This window comes from Vulpes vulpes, chromosome 13 (genome assembly GCF_048418805.1).
Source record: "Vulpes vulpes isolate BD-2025 chromosome 13, VulVul3, whole genome shotgun sequence".
NCBI lineage: Eukaryota > Metazoa > Chordata > Mammalia > Carnivora > Canidae > Vulpes > Vulpes vulpes.
Genome location: NC_132792.1, coordinates 47,634,836 through 47,655,833, shown reverse-complemented (window position 1 = coordinate 47,655,833; position 20,998 = coordinate 47,634,836). Strand labels below are relative to the sequence as shown.

At 41.7% G+C, this 20,998-nt stretch overlaps 2 protein-coding genes and 1 pseudogene across 4 annotated transcripts in view; 1 reads left to right on the top strand and 2 right to left on the bottom strand.

Moving 5' to 3' along the window:
- Window positions 1-868, top strand: part of E2F5 (E2F transcription factor 5) — a 30,558-nt gene extending 29,690 nt beyond the window's left edge. For both annotated transcript variants that reach the window (XM_072734382.1, XM_072734380.1), the window contains exon 8: window positions 83-868. In XM_072734382.1, coding sequence (XP_072590483.1) covers window positions 83-192 — 110 coding nt within the window. In that variant the 3' untranslated portion in view covers window positions 193-868. The remainder of the gene's footprint in view (window positions 1-82) is intronic.
- Window positions 853-6,506, bottom strand: RBIS (ribosomal biogenesis factor). Of its 2 annotated transcripts, none has more exons than XM_026013144.2 (4): window positions 6,305-6,506; window positions 3,533-3,649; window positions 1,276-1,392; window positions 853-980 (listed from the first exon to the last, which is right to left on the bottom strand). In XM_026013144.2, exons 2-4 carry the CDS (start codon window positions 3,644-3,646, stop codon window positions 909-911), a joined length of 303 nt encoding a protein of 100 aa, XP_025868929.2. In that variant the 5' UTR covers window positions 3,647-3,649; window positions 6,305-6,506; the 3' UTR covers window positions 853-908. The 2 variants fall into 2 exon arrangements, with proteins under 2 accessions (XP_025868929.2, XP_025868921.2); XM_026013136.2 differs by lacking the exon at window positions 6,305-6,506 and adding an exon at window positions 5,864-6,009.
- Window positions 6,507-18,032: 11,526 nt separating this feature from the next.
- Window positions 18,033-19,672, bottom strand: LOC112931982 (adenylyl cyclase-associated protein 1-like; annotated as a pseudogene).
- Between the last annotated feature and the right edge of the window lie 1,326 nt (window positions 19,673-20,998).

The window sequence follows — 20,998 nt, the reverse complement described above, 5'->3', positions numbered from 1 at the left end:
AGATGAATTTGAACAGGTTTGTTAAACATCATTAACTGTATGTAAAACCTGGGTTTAACACTGTATTTTTTTTTGCTTATAGTGTTTCCTCTCTTACGGCTTTCTCCTACCCCGGCAGATGACTACAACTTTAATTTAGATGATAATGAAGGAGTTTGTGATCTGTTTGATGTCCAGATACTAAATTATTAGATTCCATGGAAACTTGGGACTGTTATCTACCTCTAACTGTAACATTTTAGACTTAATAACCTAAGTATTTAAAATAATGAATGTAACACCTTTTTAGTTCACTGATTCTGAAGTGTTCTCTAATACTTTCTTTTTTACTTCACAAAACTTCATAAAAACAAAGGGCTCTTTTCAACCAAGAACAAAGGGTTTTTTCAAGGGAAAAGTTGATTTAATACCCATAAATCTCCCCCCACCCTCAAGTAATTACATCCTGAGATTTCCACTTTTCTTCCAATTCTGAATCCTTGTTTTTCCCTCTTATGAGAGGAAAGTTAAAGTAGACTTAAGGCCATTGAAAACAAAAAAGTTGGCCAACAGCTCATCACTTGTTTGTCTTATATTTTTTTACTGCCACGAAACTGTCCATGTTTCTGTGTGTCCTCCAATCCAAACACACATTCACTGCCACTTATAAAGTGAAGGATGTAAAGTAGGATATATTAACTGTTTCAGTGAACGGATTTTGTGAAGTGCCTTCTGTTTTAGCACTTTAAGTTTATCACATTTTGTTGACTTCTGACATTCCACTTTCCTAGATTATAGGAAAGATCTGTTTATGTAGTTTGTTTTAAAAATGTGCCAATGCCTGTACATTAACAAGATTTTTAAAAATAAAACTGTATAAAACATTTAATTTATTGATCTTTTGCGGGGGTTGATGTATCTCCAGTGTATTACAACTGAGCCATTAATCTTGTTGCTTCATCAACATTAACTGGTTCATTTTCATGACACTGCTGAGGAATCTGAAGGGAGAAAAATGTTATATTTTAAAATGTAGATAACAACAGTGAACAAAAATGACTTGTATATAATTGATTATCTAATTTCTTCCAGGCATACCTTTGGAAGTAGAGTAATAAATTCTCATATTTGGACTCAATGTTTTAGAGTCTGAATATGATTCAATATGCTATATATATATTATAGGGCCAAGAATAGTAGAGAGCCAAATACTAAAAATTACACTCAACTTACTGGCTTTAAAAAGTTGGGAGTTTAACTTATTAGCCATAACAAAAGCAAAGGATTCCTACTCACCAGCTGTTTCTGCAGAGGTTCAAGGGAAAGGCCTTTTGAGAAATTTGCAAGTTCCTTTTGTATATCTACAAAAGCTTTATTCACTCTGTTAACTTTTTCATCATTCACAATGTTTATCTTTTAAAAAAGAAAAAAGGCCATTAATGATAAAATATATCCAACTTTAATTCAACTTTGTTAAACCTAAAAATCTAAAAATTCATTAACCCTACCCATTTTTGGGGAAAAGTCACACAAAATTTCTTATGGTCTTACCGGGAAATTTTGGACAAAAGGTTCTGGTTTTTTAAAAATAAAAATTATGTGGACATACCTCAGATATAGAGTTGGTTTAGGCACTGAAATACACAACCACACTCCTTTTAGGCTATGGTAGTATCCTCTCTCATTTTAAAACAAGGAACCTGGATTGATGATTTACACTCCTTCTAACAGTCCATCTCTGAATCCTTCCTTGATCTTATTGGATGTCCCTTCCAGTCACTGGAGGACAATTTCCCTTGCAGCACTCCTCTCTTAAATCTAAGAGGTGAGGTGATATTCTTGTTCTTGACTGCTGCTCTCAAACCATTTCTCCTTAAAAACTCAGCTCCTTTGCACCTAATGCATCAGAACATTCTGATACTTCTTCCCTCACTATGTCACTTGTCAACACATTTATTTGCTCCCTCATGCAGGATCTCAAACCTTGGCTCACTGACCTCTCTTATGCCTGGTGATGGGCTTCCAACAGAAATTGAATCCTATGGTTTCTTCATCTTTTCAGGTCCTCAACTGCAGGGTTCTTTCCCACCACCTACCTTCAGCCACACACTCCCAAGGGATCACCTTTGGCTGCCTCATTGCTTGTGACTGGACTACCTCCTGTTCTAGTTGATTTAGTTTACTAACATTAACCATTTGTAAGTCTTACTGAAATCGTCTCCCACAAGTTTCACTATTTTTCACATTTTCATATCCTCACTTTTCCTTTAGCCAGCAGATTCCATGACGTTATTTAATCAACCATTTCTTTCTTAACTTTCCTTCTCTTTTCTCCCTTAATCAAACCTGCTGGGCAACCTAGTCAAATCCAACTGACAGCTTTTTCTGAGACTAAAAATGAATCTGGAGGAAATGATGATTGACTGGCTTGCTTCACTTTGAGTTCGTGTACAAACATAAATTTACCACATAGATAATGGTAAGCCCAGCAATCTTACAACCTCCACTTAGTTAAGTTAGGCTACTTTCTGAAAAAACTATTTGATAATTTCTCTAACCAGCCTGCTTATCCAGATTTCCCTCTTTTAGATCTATTAGTATATATAAAGCTTCTAGTATGACCTCCTGTCAGTCAAATACACCAAGTTTTTCCCTAGCTTGAGGCCTTTGCATTTGCTATTCTCTACCTAGAATATGCTGCTCCCAACACTTAACTTTAGACTAACTGCTCCTTATTTGGATCTCAGCTTCATTGTCAACTTTGAAGATAACCCTATATAAAATTGTCACTCCCTACCCATATCATATCACCTAGCTTTATTTTCTTTATAGCACTTATAAGTAATAAAATGCTTGATCAAAAAGCTCAATTTAGATAGTTGATAAAAACTGAAAGATAAAATGTTACATTTCTATGACTATTATGACAATTACTCAGTCCTGAGAGCTGACTCCACCTACTACTTAAACTTGAAAATATTCCTTTGAAGAATTTTCTTCGAAAATCTACGTAGGCTCAAAGAAATTTCCCATTTCCCAAATATTTTGGGGGAAAAAAAAAAGCACAAAAACAAACATCTTTATTTTCAAATTTTGCATTTTAAGAAAGAAAAGATCTTATTTTATAGGTTTTTGTTTGAGTTGTAGATACCTTCAGGGAGACCAGAATTAGTGAGGAGAAAAAGAATGGGGGGTGCTGACCAGCATTTTATGTCTTGCTTTGTTAAGAGGTTCTTGATTATATTTGAGTTCAGAGATAAGAACTGTTTCCCATACTATGGTTTTTGACAGATAAAGCTTTTAAAAACAGTTCTTTGAATGACTGATAAAGCTTTTAAATCCATTCTTTGGAGCCTCATGCATTTATAGTGTCTTTTCTTTTTTCACACATCTACATCAAAAAAGGGAGGTAAGTTTTTTCATTTAAAAAAAATGTTGAAAATTATCCTGCCTTTGTGAGAAAAGAACCTGTATTATATAATAGCATTTGGTTTCCCAGTGGCTTTACAACTATGCTTTGCTAGTAAACAATAAAGTTAAAATGCGTACTCACCTTCTTAAGATTAGTGGTAACTGGTTTTGCTTTGTTTTTAGACTTAAAGTTTTTTTGGCTGGCTATATGAAATACACTCCTGGACTTCTGTCCTCTTAGTTTGTTCTTGGCCATTGTCTAAGGGGGAAAAAAAAAAAAGGAGCTCAATTAACTGCCCACATTTATAAACTATAAATCAATTTAAGTTTTTAAAGTAAAGATACTAATTTAAGAAATTGCATTTTATTCTTGATTATTTTTAAAGTTGCTGCATATATTAAATTATTTTCATGTCTTTCATCGTTACTAGGTTTTCTGCTGTTTGAGTGCAGAGTATATCTTATTCTTTCCAGTATCTCTAATACCTGGCCCATCGGAAGTACCATGTTAATTTCTGCTAGTTTAAGTCATTAATACCAACACAATTGCTTTCTCAGCTCTCTGCAGCATCTGATCATGTTAACCATCACCAGCCATCCTGCTAGTTTATATACACTACTATGCTATTCTGGTTCCCATCATACTTTAGGATGGACTCCTGTCTCCTTTCTCATTCCTTTTTACTTGCCTCACTTTCTCACTTATGTACACTTCCTCAAAATCAGTCCTTAATCTTAACTTCCTACCTTAAATTACTTTCACAACTTCCATATCACCTCTATCTGAATGGCTCTTAGCTTGAAACTTTACATATTTTCTTTGTTCTACAGAGCACTAGCCTTATAAATCTTACATGTCTCACGTTTGCTTTAACAATGCATAGAGGAAAATTTTAAAAATATTAAGTTAAGGGCAGCACCAGTGGTGCAGCGGTTTAGCGACGCCTGCAGCCGGGGCTGTGATCCTGGAGACCCAGGATCGAGTCCTGTGACAGGCTCCCAGCATGGAGCCTGCTTCTCCCTCTGCCTGTGTCTCTGCCTCTCTCTGTGTGCCTCTCATGAATAAATAAATAAAATCTTAAAAAAATATACTAAGATTTATTGAGCTTGTAGTATTACGTGTATAATATGTGTTTACGCACTATGTGAATATTATAGGTGCTTTAATTTACACAAGACTTTGTGGGAGGTACTGTTTATTATCCCCATTTTACAGGTAAAACTGATGCAAAGAGGTCAATTTGACCAATGTCACAGTTAGTAATGAAGAAATGATACGATTCAAAGCCAGGGAGACTAGATATGGTCTCATGTAAAAATAAAGCCAATACAGAAACATAATGTAATACTGACTGGTTCAGGACTGGATTACTGCTACGGTCGTTAGGTCCATTTGGTTAGACCACAGATGGGCAAACTGTATCAATGGACCAAACTCAAGTGTTGGTAGCACACAGCTATGTTTATGGCCACCTTCCTGCTACAACGGTGGCCAAAAAAGCCTAAATAATTTATCATCTGGCCCTTTGCAGAAAGATTGCCAACCTCTGGCTTAAGTCATCCGCATTCAAGTCTATGTGATGAACCTCCCCAATATTAAAAACTTTGAATCACTCTTCCAGTGCACTAGGGGCAGTGCGCTTTGTCCTGGTATAACGTCGGAGCCCCAGATCTAGCTTAAACACACCCAACATACCTCCTGCCACTTCTCTATACACACCCCTCCTAGTTTACTACTTGCTCTCTGAAGACACTGAATGTTCCTTTCTTGCCTTTGCTCGACTTCTCTCTCTCTCTCAACTGAAATTTATATCCTCCTTCAGTGACTAGCTTCAATAAACTACTAGGGGGCAGCAATGCTTTCAAACGCCAACCGTCCTCCGACTCCAAACAAACAGGAACACAGTAGGAAATTCATGATTCCGACACGGGAAGAAGATACACATCCTATCCCCACCAATCAGACACACTCTAAAATCCTTCCAATAATAGCCCAAATCCAATCACTCATCTAGTATTCGTAACTTACTATGTGCCAGGGGTGGTTTAAAAGCGACAGACATAACAAAAAGCGATATACGCATATACGTGCGTGATACAGACAGACGCGGGATATGGCTTTGCCAGCAGCAGCATACACATGGGCGCAAGAGGGAGAAGTCCACTGGAACTGTGGGCTTGAGGAAGGTTCACGAGGACCCCGGGAATACCCTGGGGGTGGGGCAATACTGAAGTTCTCTGACAACAACGTGAATATTGGGATGACGGGACGCAACGAAAAACTGGCACCCGGACAGGGGCTTACGGCCCACAAGGCGCCGGGGTTTCGGGCCTCCGCCCGCGAGCCCGCTGCCCACTGGGGTTGCCGGAGGCAGCCCGCGACCGAGCCCGGCCTCCAGGCCTCACTGACACGAGACCCATCAGTCCTGCCCCAAACCCCGAAAACTTCCCGCCAGTCTGCCAGAAAACCCACCTTCACCACACCTTCAATACCCTCGTGCAGCAGCTCACGACCCAGGCGACGCCATCTGCACGCGCAGGAGCTTCCGGAAGTTCCGGGGGAGAAGCAGCCAGTCAAAAACTCCTCCCGCAGGCCGTGGTCCCGCCCACCGGGCGGAGCCCCGCCCACAGCGCAGGTCCAGCCCAGACGAAGCCCCGCCCACCGGGCGAAGCACCACCCACAGCGCAGGTCCAGCCCACACGAAGCCCCACCCACAGCGCGGTCCAGCCCAGACGAAGCCCCGCCCACCGAGCACAGTCCCGCCCACAGCGCTCGGTCCAGCCCAGACGAAGCCCCGCCCACCTTACGTCATTCCGCTCGGGGCGGGGTCCCACCCTCGTAACGTGGCCCCGCCCCTGGGGCGAAGTGTCCGCCCCCCGGCATGGGAGGCCGGGTCCCAAGAGCATCCCTTACCTGCGGCGGGATGGAGGAGCGGCCTTCGGCCCCGGCCCCGGCGAGCTCAGGGCGTTGGAGATGCAGCCAAGCCTGGACTTCCCTCGCGGGGAGGTATGTGTGCGGAGCGCACTGAGGCGTTTCCGAGGCTCGGAGCCGGGAAGTCCGTCCGCACGTCCGCACGTCCGCACGTCCGCCCTCAGCCGCAGACTCCCGGCCGGCTCTGCCCGCGCTCCCGGGAGGGGGCGCTGCGCACCTGCGCACCCGCGGACCCGGGAGGGGGCGCTGCGCACCCGCCCTCGCTGCGCACCTGCGCTCACGGCGTCGGGCCTCGCCGGCCTCGCCGAGAATTTTCTTTCCGCTGCATCAGCCACTTGCCTGTTATAGGAAGAGGAACCACTTTTATTTATTTTTTTATATTAACTTTTTTTGAGGAGCCACTTTTACAGTAAATCCTGTCAGTATGTGTATGGTCATCACACACAACAAATTAGGGAATATACTGAGGAAAGAGGAATAAATTACCTGTCAGTGTGCGTTTATTCAAATGTTGTGTTCTAAGAGCGACTTTAAAAAACAAAAACAACCGGGATCCCTGGGTGGCGCAGGGCGCGATCCTGGAGACCCGGGATCGAATCCCACGTCGGGCTCCCGGTGCATGGAGCCTGCTTCTCCCTCTGCCTGTGTCTCTGCGTCTCTCTCTCTCTCTCTCTCTCTCTCTCTCTCTGTGACTATCATAAATAAATAAAAATTTAAAAAAAAAAACAACCACCTTAACATGCTTGTATGTAAAATGCCCATAATGTGTGTGTCGGGGCGGGGGGGCACAACCAAAACCAAACCAAAGTTACAGAAAATCCTCAGAATATTGAAACAAACAAGGCAGCTCTAATTATGGTTCCTTGAATGTGAAGTTACTGATATATATATATGTGTGTGTGTATATATATATATATATGGGAGACAAAGAAATAGATGTAATGAAATGACGTCATAGTGTTTCTGGAAACTTATGGGCCTGGCTTCTTAGTGTAAAATAGTGAGATAAAGATATACGCCCCCCCCCCAAAAGAAATAGCATGGTTATGCAGGTAAGAGCTGAGGTGTGAGTGAGGAGTCCTGGATTTCTGGTTTACCTTTCTCACCAACCAGTAGTGGGATCATTTCTCTGTGCTTCCTTTCCTGTAGATGACTATTCATAGGATATGCCCACTGCAGAGAGCATCCATTATCTGCTCAGCATCCTTTCTGGGGAACCATTCTTCTGCCATTGGGTGGTCCTGGTTGAGCTGATAATTACAGCCCTCCTCTGAAGATGTTCCACGTAGAGCTGGTGAAAAATGCTATCTCCTGCACTTCGTGTCTTGGTATTGGGATGATGTGAAATTAAGGCTACTATTAGCCATCTTTTCCGGCAACTTGCTAGAGACCTGTCTGCAGGGGGAGAGGGCAACATATAAAAGAAGACAGACCCGAACGATATAACACAGGACCCTGATGATGTCATCTGAGTCTTTGGATTCAGCCATAGATTGAAGAAAGATCTCTCCCTTGACTTCTGTTACCTAAGGAAAAACACTGTTTTTTTTTTTTTTTGGCTTAAATTGTCTTTTTTTTTTTTAAGATTTTATTTATTTATTCATGAGAGACAAAGAGAGAGAGAGAGAGGCAGAGACACAGGCGGAGGGAGAAGCAGGCTCCATGCAGGGAGCCTGATGTGGGACTCGATCCCCGGTCTCCAGGATCAGGCCCTGGGCTGAAGGCAGCGCTAAACCGCTGAACCGCCCGGGCTGCCCTGTCTTGGGTTGTTATTATTATTTTTAATCCTTTGTACTGGAAAGTCTTTTTTTTTTTTTGGAAAGAGTCTTTACTTCTGTCCCACCTACTTCACAGGAGTATTGTGCAGAGTTAACAAAATACAAAGCATGAGGGCATAAGATATTACTAGGACAAAAGAAAGTATCTTGTCAATTTTCTTTTTTTAAAGATTATTTATTTATTTATTTATTTATTTATTTGTTTGTTTATTTATTCATAGAGACAGAGAGACAGACAGGGAGAAGTAGACTCCATGCAGGGAGCCCAACGCAGGACTTAATCCCGGGTTTCCAGGATCACACCCTTGGCTGCAGGGGGCGCTAAACCGCTGTGCCACCGGGGCTGCCCAGGCTGCCCATTTTAGAAAATGTCAATTTTCTAAAAGCCATTTAGTTACGAACCAAAGGAATCATTATATAAGGAAAAAATAGCTTCAAGTTTTCTAATCTGTAAAAATACATGCAAATTTATTTCCAGTTTTTCTAACAACCTTGATGATGAATAAATGCGTAAGTGGAAAAAGCAGTTTTCAGAAACCTCAGTTTTCCTGGTGAAACTCAGCAATACAGAGTTCTGTATACAGATCGCGAAGGACTGTCTTGAAAGTGAGCGATTCAACAAGTACACAGGGATAATTAGGGAGAAGCGGAAAATGAGAGCACATATAATTAATAATTGCAAATCATTCGTAACAAATCTCATAGCCCTTATTTGGAACAAAGCCAGCCTTGTATAGATGATACTTTGTGATAAACTTGTTTCACTGATTTGACTTCATTCTCCCCACTGCTCAGTTTCATTCAATCACAGTAGTTTGAACACCTAAGCTCTGTGGTAGCTCAAAAAAGTACCTGACCATTTCTTTCTCATAAAGGGGTCACAGTCATCTGGGAGAGAGAGATGTGGGCACATGCAGTAATCATTCGTGACAGAAAGTTGAAGGACTGTAATAAATGCAAAATGATAAATATTTTTAAAATGTGCTATTTAAGGAAGAAAATAATTTTGAATTCTGGAAACATTCATGTTAAAGTTTTTATATGGGGGCTCCTGGGTGGCTCAGTTGGTTAAGCATCTGCCTTCGGCTTGGATCATGATCTCAGGGCCCTGGGTTTGAGCTCGTATTGGGCTCCCTGCTCAGTGGGGAGTCTGCTTCTCCTTCTCACTCTCCCTCTATGCTCTCCTACTCTCTTTCAAGTAAATAAATAAAATCTTAAAAAAAAATAAAGTTCTCATCTGATTATCTTAGAGTAGAAATCAAACTACAGTCCAAAGCCCAGCTGTAGCCCACTGCTTATTTTTGTACAAGCCATGAGCTAAGGATGGTTTTACATTTTAAAATGGGAGGAAAAATCATGATAAGAACAATTATTGAGACACATGCACGTTCTATTAAATTCATATTTCAGTGTCCATAGTAGAGTTTGGAACACAGCCTTATTTGTTTACATATTATATATGACTACTTTCATGCTATAACAGCAGAATTGGATAGTTGTAACAGAGATTGTATAGCCCGCAAAGCCTAAAATATATCTGCCCTTACCAACTTTAAAATTTAAATACTTGGGGTACCTCAGTGGCTCAGTGGTTGAATATTTGCCTTCGGCTCAGGTGATGATCCTGGGGTCCTGGGATTGAGTCCTGCATTAGACTTCCCGCAGGATTTCTCTCTGTCTCTCTCTCCATGTCTCTCATGAATAAATAAATAAAATCTTAAAAAAAAAAAAACTTAAAAACTTTACCAACTCACTTTAGAGGATGAGCAGCAAGGGGGTATAATTGGTTTTACTAGTATTAGTACTTTATACTCAAAGCAATAGAAGTCTTAGAAGAATGAGAGACACTTTTTCTACCAGCATTCTCAGGTAGCTAAAGCTTTATATAACGAGTCTGAGTTTCTTTGTCTCTAATGGTTATCAAGCATTTTCATGTTTCTGGACAGAAGATGGAAGTTTCTAGAAATGTTTCAGACATTCCCACCTGGGTGTTCCTTAGGAAATGGAAAAGGGAAATGGCTTAATCCTAGGGGAGAAGATGAGTTTCTGGAAATTGAGGAAATATTTGGGGGAGAGGGTGGTTAACAGTTTTCTGCAAGTGTCTGAGGCTTTTGTCCTTGTGGCACATACCACCATGGCCTGAAGAGTAGTAGCATAGGATCCTTACGCAAACAAGGGTTGCAGAAAGGATGGAGCTTTCTGCCTGCGAATGAAATCTAGCCATTAATATTGAGCATTGTAGCAGCCACTGTGATGGACTGAAGACCAAAGAAAGTTTCCATTTTCTGGGTATGGGGTAAGGCACTTACTTCATATGTACTTGAGACTGAGATGGAATTTTTATGCCAAATTAAAGAGTGAAAGTTTGGAGCCAGATTTAATTTGATTTAAAAATTTAAGTTTTATGCTGTTTCTGAGATACTTACGCTCAGGCACTTAAGGGTTATAATGTTTCTTATACTCAAACTTTTTACAGGCAAATGGAGCTACGAAGCCTAGGAATGGAACATGACGTGAGCGAGCCCTAGAGCCAGAAATGGACATGCATGCCGTACTTGTAGGGTGAGTAGGTAGTAGGATGATTAGATTCCTTATTTTGGGTGACTATTTTGTTATGTGGAGAATATTCTTATTTGTAGGAAATACGCATGAAAAGTGTTTGGGGAAATGAGAATATTTTATCAGTAACTTAGTCTCAAATGGTTCAGAAAAGGAAAACCTTGTATTATTATTTTTCTGTCAGTTTGAAACTCTTTCAAAATAAATAAAATAAATCCTTCTTGGTTGTCAAGGCCCTTCTTTAGCTCATTATACTAGCGTCATCTTCAAAGATACCTGCGTACTCCCACTTCCTCAGCCATACTGGACTCCTTTCACCCCTACAAGCATGGCATGCATGTTGGTCGGTTTCTGGCTCTATGGCTAGCTCACATAATGCTCCTGTGTGCCTTGCATGGGAGCTAGCTGCTCGAGTGAGTAGTGAGCAGCAGGGGAGGGAGAGGGACAAGCAGACTCAGTGCTGAGTCTGGGGGTGGGGGGGGGTAATGGTGCTCAACTTGGGGCTTGACTTGGGGCTCTATGCAGGGCTTGACCTAGGGCTCCATCCATGGCCCTAAGATCATGGCTTGAGCTGAAATCAAGAGTTGGACACTTAACTGACTGAGCCACCCTGGCACCCCTCTCTTTAATCAACTCTTACTTGGAATTGTGATTCAATCTTGCTTTGGCTTTCCCAGCTTGACACTTTAAAAAATAATAGTCTGTTTTGTAGAACATTTCATAATTGGGAGTTTTTCTGTTTCCTCATAACTTGATTCAGGATATACTTTTGGGAAAGGACGTAAACAGAAATACCACAGAAGTGGTGCTGTGGTCTCATTGCATCCCATCAGGTGGTTCATGACTGAAATTTGTCCCATTATGTGGATGTTAACTTTGGTTGCTTAAGATTTTTTTTCTCAACTCTTCCCACAGATTTACTCCTTTCCTCTTTTAATCAATGAGTATTTTGTGAGGAGCTATTTGAGACTATGCCACTATTTTATTCCTCATCAAACTTTCATGCTGGTTTTGGTAGTCGCTGATGTTTCTTGGATAATTTAATTATTACTGTGTTGATTCCCAAATTGTAATTTTAAAAAGATTTTATTTATTCATAAGAAACAGAGAGAGAGGCAGAGACACAGGCAGAGGGAGATGCAGGCTCCATGCAGGGAGCCCGATGTGGGACTCGATGCTAGGTTTCCAGGATCACGCCCTGGGCTGAAGGTGGCACTAAACCGCTGAGTCACCCGGGCTGCCCCCAAATTGTAATTTTTATACTTTTGTCATTCCTTCTATAGTCATCAGTTGACATTCCATTGTAAATAAAAACTTTGTTCTTTGTTCATTTATTCATTTGTTTATATTAATACAGGCCCACGGGTTGCTATTTTATTCAATGGATTATAGCCTTTTATTATCATAATTCTTTTTGATGTTTACATAGCCTGAGATTTGGCCAGTGAGTGCTCCCCCACATATATCCTTTTCACTTGCTCCCATCGATCATTGGCCACCTTCTTACTTTCTGTCACAGCAAAGCACTTCAGGTTCATTTTGGGCCTATGTATTCCAAGTCCCAGAATTAGTCATTTCTCCATGAAGCCCTGGTTCCTTTTAGTGGAGTATAATATTTAGAAGCCAAGCCCTGGAATATTGATGGTTCTAGGCCTCAGTGGGCAGATCTAGGCAATACGTGCATGGATGTACATACTATTTGCCTGTCTATCTACCTGTCTATACATGTTCCCACACCTCACCAACTGTGTTTATTTCTATCTATAAAACCATGAGTTTATGTCAGTATCTCCAATTCCAGTTGAAACCATAGGATTTATTTTAGCTTTCTACCTTTTCATATTTGTAATTTCTTTCTCCATCAAGTAAGAAACCTGGCTCCCATTATTCTAAATATATATACTAATCACTCATTTGATTATCTTCCTCTTAGTAACCAATCTTCCTTCACTGTTGCCACCTCTTTCATCCTGACTTCATGAAGATACGCTCCTCACCCCCATTGGGCTCACACCATCTGTTGAATCATCCACTCTGGCTACTGCCACCTGCAGAAATGGTTCCCTTACCCTTCTCAGGCTCTGACTTTCCCTAGGATGCTGCTATCTCCCCTCCCTTACTAAAACCTAACGTCTTTTAGCCTTAATTATGATGGAAAGAGGGAAGAGAAGAAGGAAGGAAGAAAGAAGGAAGATGGGAGGAAGAAAGGAAGGAAGAAGAAAGAAAGAGAAAGAGAGAAAGGAAAAGAAAGGGGAAAGGAGAAAGAACGGACAAGCAGATAACAAAGTTTGGATTTTTATTCTATATGCAATGAAGGACTCCCTTTTCTCCACACCCCTCCCCCCCACAGATGCTATGGCTCGTTACAGGGAATAAATTTAGTTGGCGGCATGAAAGTAGATTGGAAGAAGGAATGATGGCAAGCAAGGAGGCAGGGGTTCAGGAAATGGCTGACAGAGAGCCTGGATGATGGCGCACCTGCTATGGCTCCCCTGAGTATCAGTGCAAGAACAGTCAATAGAAATGATATGCATTTTGCCTTACTGTATAGTTTCTTTGTGGGCCAAGTAAATAGGAAAGCTATCTTCCAATGAATCTGCATATCTTGTGAGGGGCCAATTAGATCATGAAAATTTTCATGATTAATTATGGAAATAGTTTCCTTCTGACTCCTCAGTGACAGAGCATTTAATTTTAGACTGAGAATAAACATATCTGTAACACAGTCTGTATAATAAAGTGGAGCAGAATGGACAGGACCCCCCACCTTTCTAACTAGGCCAAATTCCTGGAAATATCTGGAGGGTTAGAACCTGTAAATGAAAAGAGACGATTAGCCCTTTTGGGGGAAGGAAAAATGATTCACTTCTATGGGTTATTATTAAGCTGCAGGAGGTAGGTCACAGGCTTTAGCGTTTCACTATATGTTTTCTGTAATTCAAATATCATATTACTTGTATGCATGTTTGTCTCTCGACTAGTCCGTGTGCTCTTCAAGGGCCAGTCTCTGACTCAGTTGCCCTTGTGTCCCCACGTAGGATTCCGTATTTCCAGCACAGGGGAGGTGTGGCATAAACACTTGCTAAATGAAATAAAATGCCCTGAAGTATAAAAAAGCAAGCAAGGTATTGTAGCCAATATACAGAACTGACTTTAGAGCTCTGTCACCTTTCCCGTGACTAAAAATGCCTAGAAGAACACTTATTTTTATCTTCTTGTAGCACTGTTCCTCCGGAATGTTAGGTGCTCAACATATATATTTTTAACTTATTTGAACAGATTTTTATCCAGAGTAATATCCTGGCCAAGTGCCTAGAAACCCTGGAACTAAACTAAGTATAGTCACAAAGGAGAGCTTGTATATGAAATATTTGAAGATTAAGAATGCTCAAATACATAGCACAAAGGCAATGAAAATATTCACAGGGCACTTTTTAAAAGATTTGTTTATTTATTCATGAGAGAAACAGACTGAGAGAGAGAGGCAGAGACACAGGCAGAGGGAGAAGCAGGCTCCTCGCAGGGAGCCCGATGCCGGACTCGATCCCGAATCCCGGTTCACTATCCGAAGGCAGGCACCCAACCGCTGAGCCACCCAGGCATTCCAAGGGCACATTATTTTTTAAAAAATTTTATTTATTCATTTGAGAGAGAGCACGAGTGAGAGAGCACAAGTAGGGAGAGCAGCAGAGGGTGAGGGAGAAGCAGGCTCCCCACCGAGCAGGGAGCAAGCAGGGAGCTGGAGGCAGGACTCCCATCAGGACTCTAGGATCAAGACCCGAGCCAAAGGCAGACACTTAATGAGCTGAGCCACCCAGGTGCTCCAGGGCACATTTTTCTATGATGCTTGGTTAAAATGCGAGTAATGGTTAAAAATTACAGGCATTGTGGAATATTTAACAGATGCATGTTTAAAACTCATGTTTAAAATTGGCAACGGCAAAGAAGGCAGTGTGCTGTTTAATTGCAATTTGACCTCTAAATTTGAACGGTATTTCAAAGTAAAAAATGAAAGGATGCTGGGCTTTGTAATTATCAAGTTTAGTTGATAATGCAAACACTCAAGCTGTCTAAAGCTCAACAATAATTTTGTTTTTCATTTGAAATGGTTATGTTGAGTCTGCACAGACTAAAGTCGACAGTTTTTAACTTTTTTTCTTTGTGTCGTTTTGTAGCAACCCCTGTTTTGCTGAAATCCTACTAAGAATTACATGGGCATCTATATTTTCATAAATATAACCAGAAAATACAGAGGACTAAAAGTTCTCACAAACATTTGCCTCCTTGAAGACTTGTTTTTCTTTTGGATCGGGAAGGCCATTAAGAGTCATTGTTAAAATGGAAAATTCAGAAAAATATAAAGAAGAAAACAAATAACCAGCCATGATTATATTCTGATTTTATTCTCCATCACCTTCCTCTCATTTGGATTATTATTTTTTTATATATAAATTAATTTTTTATTGGTGTTCAATTTACCAACATACAGAATAACACCCAGTGCTCATCCAGGGCACCCGTCAAGTGCCCCCCTCAGTGCCTGTCACCCAGTCACCCCCACCCCCCGCCCTCCTCCCCTTCCACCACCCCTAGTTCATTTCCCCGAGTTAGGAGTCTTTTTCTTCTCCCTTCCTTTATATTCCCTTTCACTGTTATTTATATTCCCCAAATGAATGAGAACATACACTGTTTGTCCTTCTCCGATTGACTTACTTCACTCAGCATAATACCCTCCAGTTCCATCCACGTAGCAGCAAATGGTGGGTATTTGTCGTTTCTAATGGCTGAGTAATATTCCATTGTATACATAGACCACCTCTTCTTTATCCATTCATCTTTTGATGGACACCGAGGCTCCTTCCACAGTTTGGCTATTGTGGACATTGCTGCTATACACATCAGGGTGCAGGTGTCCCGGTGTTTCATTGCATCTGAATCTTTGGGGTAAATCCCCAACAGTGCAATTGCTGGGTCGTAGGGCAGGTCTATTTTTATCTCTTTGAGGAACCTCCACACAGTTTTCCAGAGTGGCTGCACCAGTTCACATTCCCACCAACAGTGTAAGAGGGTTGCCTTTTCTCCGCATCCTCTCCAACATTTGTTGTTTCCTGCCTTGTTAATTTTCCCCATTCTCACTGGTGTGAGGTGGTATCTCATTGTGGTTTTGATTTGTATTTCCCTGATGGCAAGTGATGCAGAGCATTTTCTCCTGTGCATGTTGGCCATGTCTATGTCTTCCTCTGTGAGATTCCTCTTCATGTCTTTTGCCCATTTCATGATTGGATTGTTGCTCATTTGGATTATTATGATAGCTTCCTGACTGGTTCCCCTGCTTTAATCTCTATGCAAACCCAGCAGCCACAGGAATCCTGTTAAAATGTTAATCAGATCATGTCGTTCCTCAGCTCAAAATCCCCAACGTTCCCACGTCATTCAGAGTAAAAGCCAAAGTGCTTACTCTAGCCTGTGAAGCCATATGTGACCCCCTCCCCTGCCCCCTTGGTCCCACTGCTTTCTTACTGTTCTGTAATCCATGCCAAGCATGTAACTCCTCAACCCTTCTGCCTGGAGCTCTCTCCTCCTAAATATCTGCAAGGCTCCTTTCTCATGTCCTTCAGATCTTCTCTGAGATGTCTTTTTCAGTGAAGGGCTTCACTGACTACTTCTGTAAAATTCCAAGTCCACCTACATTCCTTCTCTGCTATCCCATTATTATTCCATAGCATACCATATATTTATTCATTTTGTTTTTTATCTGTCTCCTCCTGCTGGAATGTCAGCTCCGTAAAGGCAGAGCTTTCTATCTGGTTTTGTTTGCTTGCTTCTGTATTCATTTTCTAACATGTAACAAATCACCCCAAAATTTAGTCACTCACAACAACAGTCCTCATTTATTATCTCATAATTTTAGTGGATGTGGAATTTGGCTTGCGGTTTGGCTTGATGGTTCTGGCTCAGGGTCTTTCCTGAGGTTCAATTAGGTATTGGCCGGGGCAGCAGTCATCTGAAGCCTTGATTGGGGCTGAGGGGATCTACTTGCAAAGCCACTCACTCACATGGCTATAGGTTGGTACTGACTAGTGCCAGGATGCCAGAAACCCTCTCTGGGAGGACCTCTCCCTGGGGCTGTTTGAGTATTCTCACGATGTGGAAGCTGGCTACCTCCAGGCTGAGGATCCAAGAGAGCAAGGGAGAAATTGCAGTGTCTTTTATGACTTAAACTCAGAAACCATACACTGTCACTTCCACTCTGTTTATTATTCATATATGCTCATCCTATTCAGTAAGGAAGGCGACTACACAAAAAAAAATTAAATACCAGGAGGTGAGGATCATTGAAGACTATCCTGGAGGCTGACTAGTCTATATTCCCTTTGCTTAAAACCGCCTAGCATTTTTGTCTTTTTTGTTCTGTTTAGTTTTTTTTTTTGGTATTAATTTTATTCCATTTTCTGTATTCCATTTTTGGTATTAATTTTATTCCATTTTCTAGTTTTTTTTTTTTTGGTATTAATTTTATTCCGTTTTCTTTATGTAACTTTAGTACATAAAGGTTTATTTCCACAGGCCTCAGGAAATGTGTAGAAGTCAACAGGACAATCTCACTTCCCACCAAAAAAGTTGCATATTTTAGTAAGTGTCCTAGAGAGAAAAACTGTAATTTACATCAGCAGTGCTGTGCAAGATTTTTATATAAGACCTAAAACCAGGCTGCAGTGGAGACGTTAGTCCTTTGATCAGATGCCCGGACAGAAACCAAAAACAGTTGAGCATGACAGGGCAAAGGAGGCAATGAAGGTGGACAGGAACCTAGTACAGAAGGAGGAAGGAATTTCAGACTCCTCGGAATGGTGTGCTTTCCTCTTTTTTTTTTTTTTTTTTTTTTTGTCTTTTTTTGTCTAAGTTGTCTCTATAGGAAGGTGCTGGGCAGGGACCCCAGTGAAAGGAAGGGGCCAAGACTCTTTTAAATGGCCTGGATGCAGGGCACTGCCAGCAGCTGATACAGGAGAACCTGCACCCAGGTTCAGGCCAAGCCAGGATGGAATGCAGAATAAAAGGAATGCTTACAGGAAACAATGATGCTTGGAATGCTAGATGGCCAAGCTTCAGCCTTTGGTCCAGTGCAAGCCCTGCCTCGCTGGTCAGCAGTGAAAAATTAGTTTGGTTAGAAGAACTGGCTAGGATCTCCCCCAGCCTCTGCTACCTTCACGCTCATTGTTAGAAAAAGATGACCTTGTGTGAACATTCTCATCTGTTAATCCATGGGGACTGCTTTATTCTTCTGGAAAGACTGTTGGTCAAATAACCCCCAAAGGCTGAAACCTAAAACACACCAGTCCTGGTGTGTGGTTCCCAGAGAATGGACTGGCGGTGTGGTTGGGGTGATAGGGAGAAGCCGTACCTTCCTACAGAAGACCAGCTGACCTGCTCTCCCGCCCCAAATCTCAGCCTGAGGTATATTTCAGTGAAGGCAGGGAGCTGTGTTTCTCAGAGCAGAGAAGCAGTTTAAGAGCAGAAAGGTAAAGTAAATCTAGAAAAGAACCGTCCTGATACAGATTTATCCCATGGTGTGAGGGGGAGGGCAAAGAACCCAGTGGCACTTCTCTTATCCAGCAATTTCTGTCACTGTGGTGACCAACTTCTCCCCATTCCATAGGGTCTTGAACTGCTCAGGGCTGGGAATTCATTATAGTCGCCGCCTTCAGTAGGAATGATGACATTCATCTCAGAAGATTTGGCCCTATCTCGCAATCCAGGGAATTCTTGCTCAGGTCAACATGGCAGCCAGCTGTTTTGTTGATGGAAATGGTTGGCACTTTACCCATTACCTGAACCTTGACATCCCTACTATTGGTTATCTCCACAATGCCCACCACATCATCGAACACCAGACCGAGTTTCTTACAGTTATCTACCATAATGGAGTTTATTTTGCCCTTGATTTGCTGTGTTGTGTTGACACATTTGTATATGTAAGCCACCTGTTGCAGCTCTGTCATCAATCACCAGGTTGGAAACATTCTCCTGATTTCCCACTCTCCACTTCTTGCCCTCCAGTTCCAAGTACAGCTGGCTCCTTCTTTGTGGTTGGCTTGGGGGATGGGCTAACTCCTGGCTTAGGTGCAGAGAATGGTCTGGGACCGCTTGGTACTGGACCACTCTGGGCCTTAGGGAGGGATTCTTGTGAGTCTTCATGTCATCAGATACATATTTCAGGGCATGTGTGATGCTCTCCCCCTGATTAATCTGCGCAAACAGTGCTGAGCGGGAAGCAGACTCATCTGAGCCTGAACTGGTGGGGTCTGGTGTGGGAGGTGGGCCTGGTGTGGGTGGGGAGGAGAACCCGATCCAGCAGAGGGTCCAGATAGCAGTCCACTCAGTTGTTGTGCCACAGGCCCCGTTTTGCTCCAGGCCAGTCCGGTGGTATGGAACTGCTTAACGTAAGCCTGTAGCTCTGTCCATATACTCACATAAGCTTTGACCCAATCCACATGCTTCTTATCAACAGCTTTGTACTCCTTGAGGACTCAGTTTGTGTAAAACAGGGCAGCATCATTCATTTATTTCACATAAAGATCAGGCTTGGGAGCCACAGCCACCCAACCCAGGGCCTGGATACTTTCACTGACAACAACTTGCTGCCTCAGTTATTCTCCCAGAAGGTTATCACTTCTTGGATCTGCCCTGATTTGGGTGCTAACAAGTCAGAAAGCTTATTGTGTGCCGGCTGCTGACACCGAGAGGCTGTAACCAAGAGAGCTCGCTCCAACTTCAGACCTCTGTGGACCATCTCCGCATGTTTCTGCACATCTCCCCCAGTATCTTTATTGACCTTCAGGTACTTGGCCATAGGACCAGCAAGGAGTGAGGCAAATGCTTGCACACATGGAGCTGCTTCTGCTTTTGGAGCACTGTCTCCATACCCACAGTGCATGTCAGAGGCATGGGATACTGCCTCCAGGAGGCCCGGTGCCCTCTCCAATCTTTCCACCGGATTTTGCATGTCAGCCATAATGTACCACCTCCCGACTGCGATCAGCTGCTCTCCACTTCCGGCAAGAACCTGTTTTTTTTTTTTTTTTTTAAAGATTTTATTTATTTATTTATTTTAGAGGAGGGGAGGGGAAGAGGCAGAAAGAATCTTAAGCAGACTCTACACTGAGTGCAGAGCCTGACACAGGCTCCATCTCATGACCCTGAGATCACAACCTTGAGATCACAACCTGAGCTGAAACCAAGAGTCAGACACTTAACCAACAGCACTACCCAGACACCCCAAAACTGCCAGCATCTAAGGGTAATCTAATAAATGTTTTGAACAATGAATAAATTCCACCATGCAGGTTTTCAAAAGTATTTTTCTTTGCAGCTTTTTCCCTAAGCAATTATACTATGTTATTTATTGGAATTGGAATTTCTGTCTAGATAAAAATTTGTAATCTATAAAATAATCTGTAAATGTAAACACATATACTTAATAAGTATATTGAAAATAAATTAATGTCTTTTTGAAATTGCATCTTTCTGATATACAATAAATTTTTTTCCACTCTCTTCTTATCACTGACATTTCTGTTGTCTCTAGATATTTTTTCTATTATAAATACATTGTGGTGAACATCTATTTTTTTTCCAAACAAAAGTGAGTTTATTTACAAAAATTACAATAATTACAGATAGTAGAAATTGAGACAATTTCCCCTGTTACTGTGACAGAAGCTACCAGCCTTCACTTTAAAATGAGGGTTTGGGGGATCCTTGGGTGGCTCAGCAGTTTAGTGCCTGCTTCAGCCCAGGGTGTGATCCTGCAGGTCCGGGATCGGGTCTCGCATCGAGCTCCCTGCGTGGAGCCTGCTTGTCCCTCTGCCTGTGTCTCTGCCTCACTCTCTTAGTGTCTCTCATGAATTAATAAATAAAATCTTTTAAAAAATGAAGGTTTTGTTATTTTGAGATATGATACACATGTAGTGAACATCTTTGTACATAAACCTGTGAGAGGATCTCCTAATATTTTCTTGGAGAGCATGCCTAGGAAAGAGATCTAAAGGTTATGAACACTTAAAATACTTGATTTAAATTACCAAATTGTTTTCAGAAAGACTATATATTTTATAATTCTACCAATAATGTTTTAGCATGCCAAATTCACCACATCTTTATTGACACGGAGTCTTGATACATTTTAAGAAGCTGAGATTTTGATTAGGAAGAAATAACATGAGGTCTTCTTAAAAATTACTCATCTTTTGAGTTTTGTTTCATGTTTATAGTTTAGTTTTCTTTTGTCTTATCAACTGGTTAAGGGCTAAAATAGACAAAATTTAGAGGGGAAGGGAGA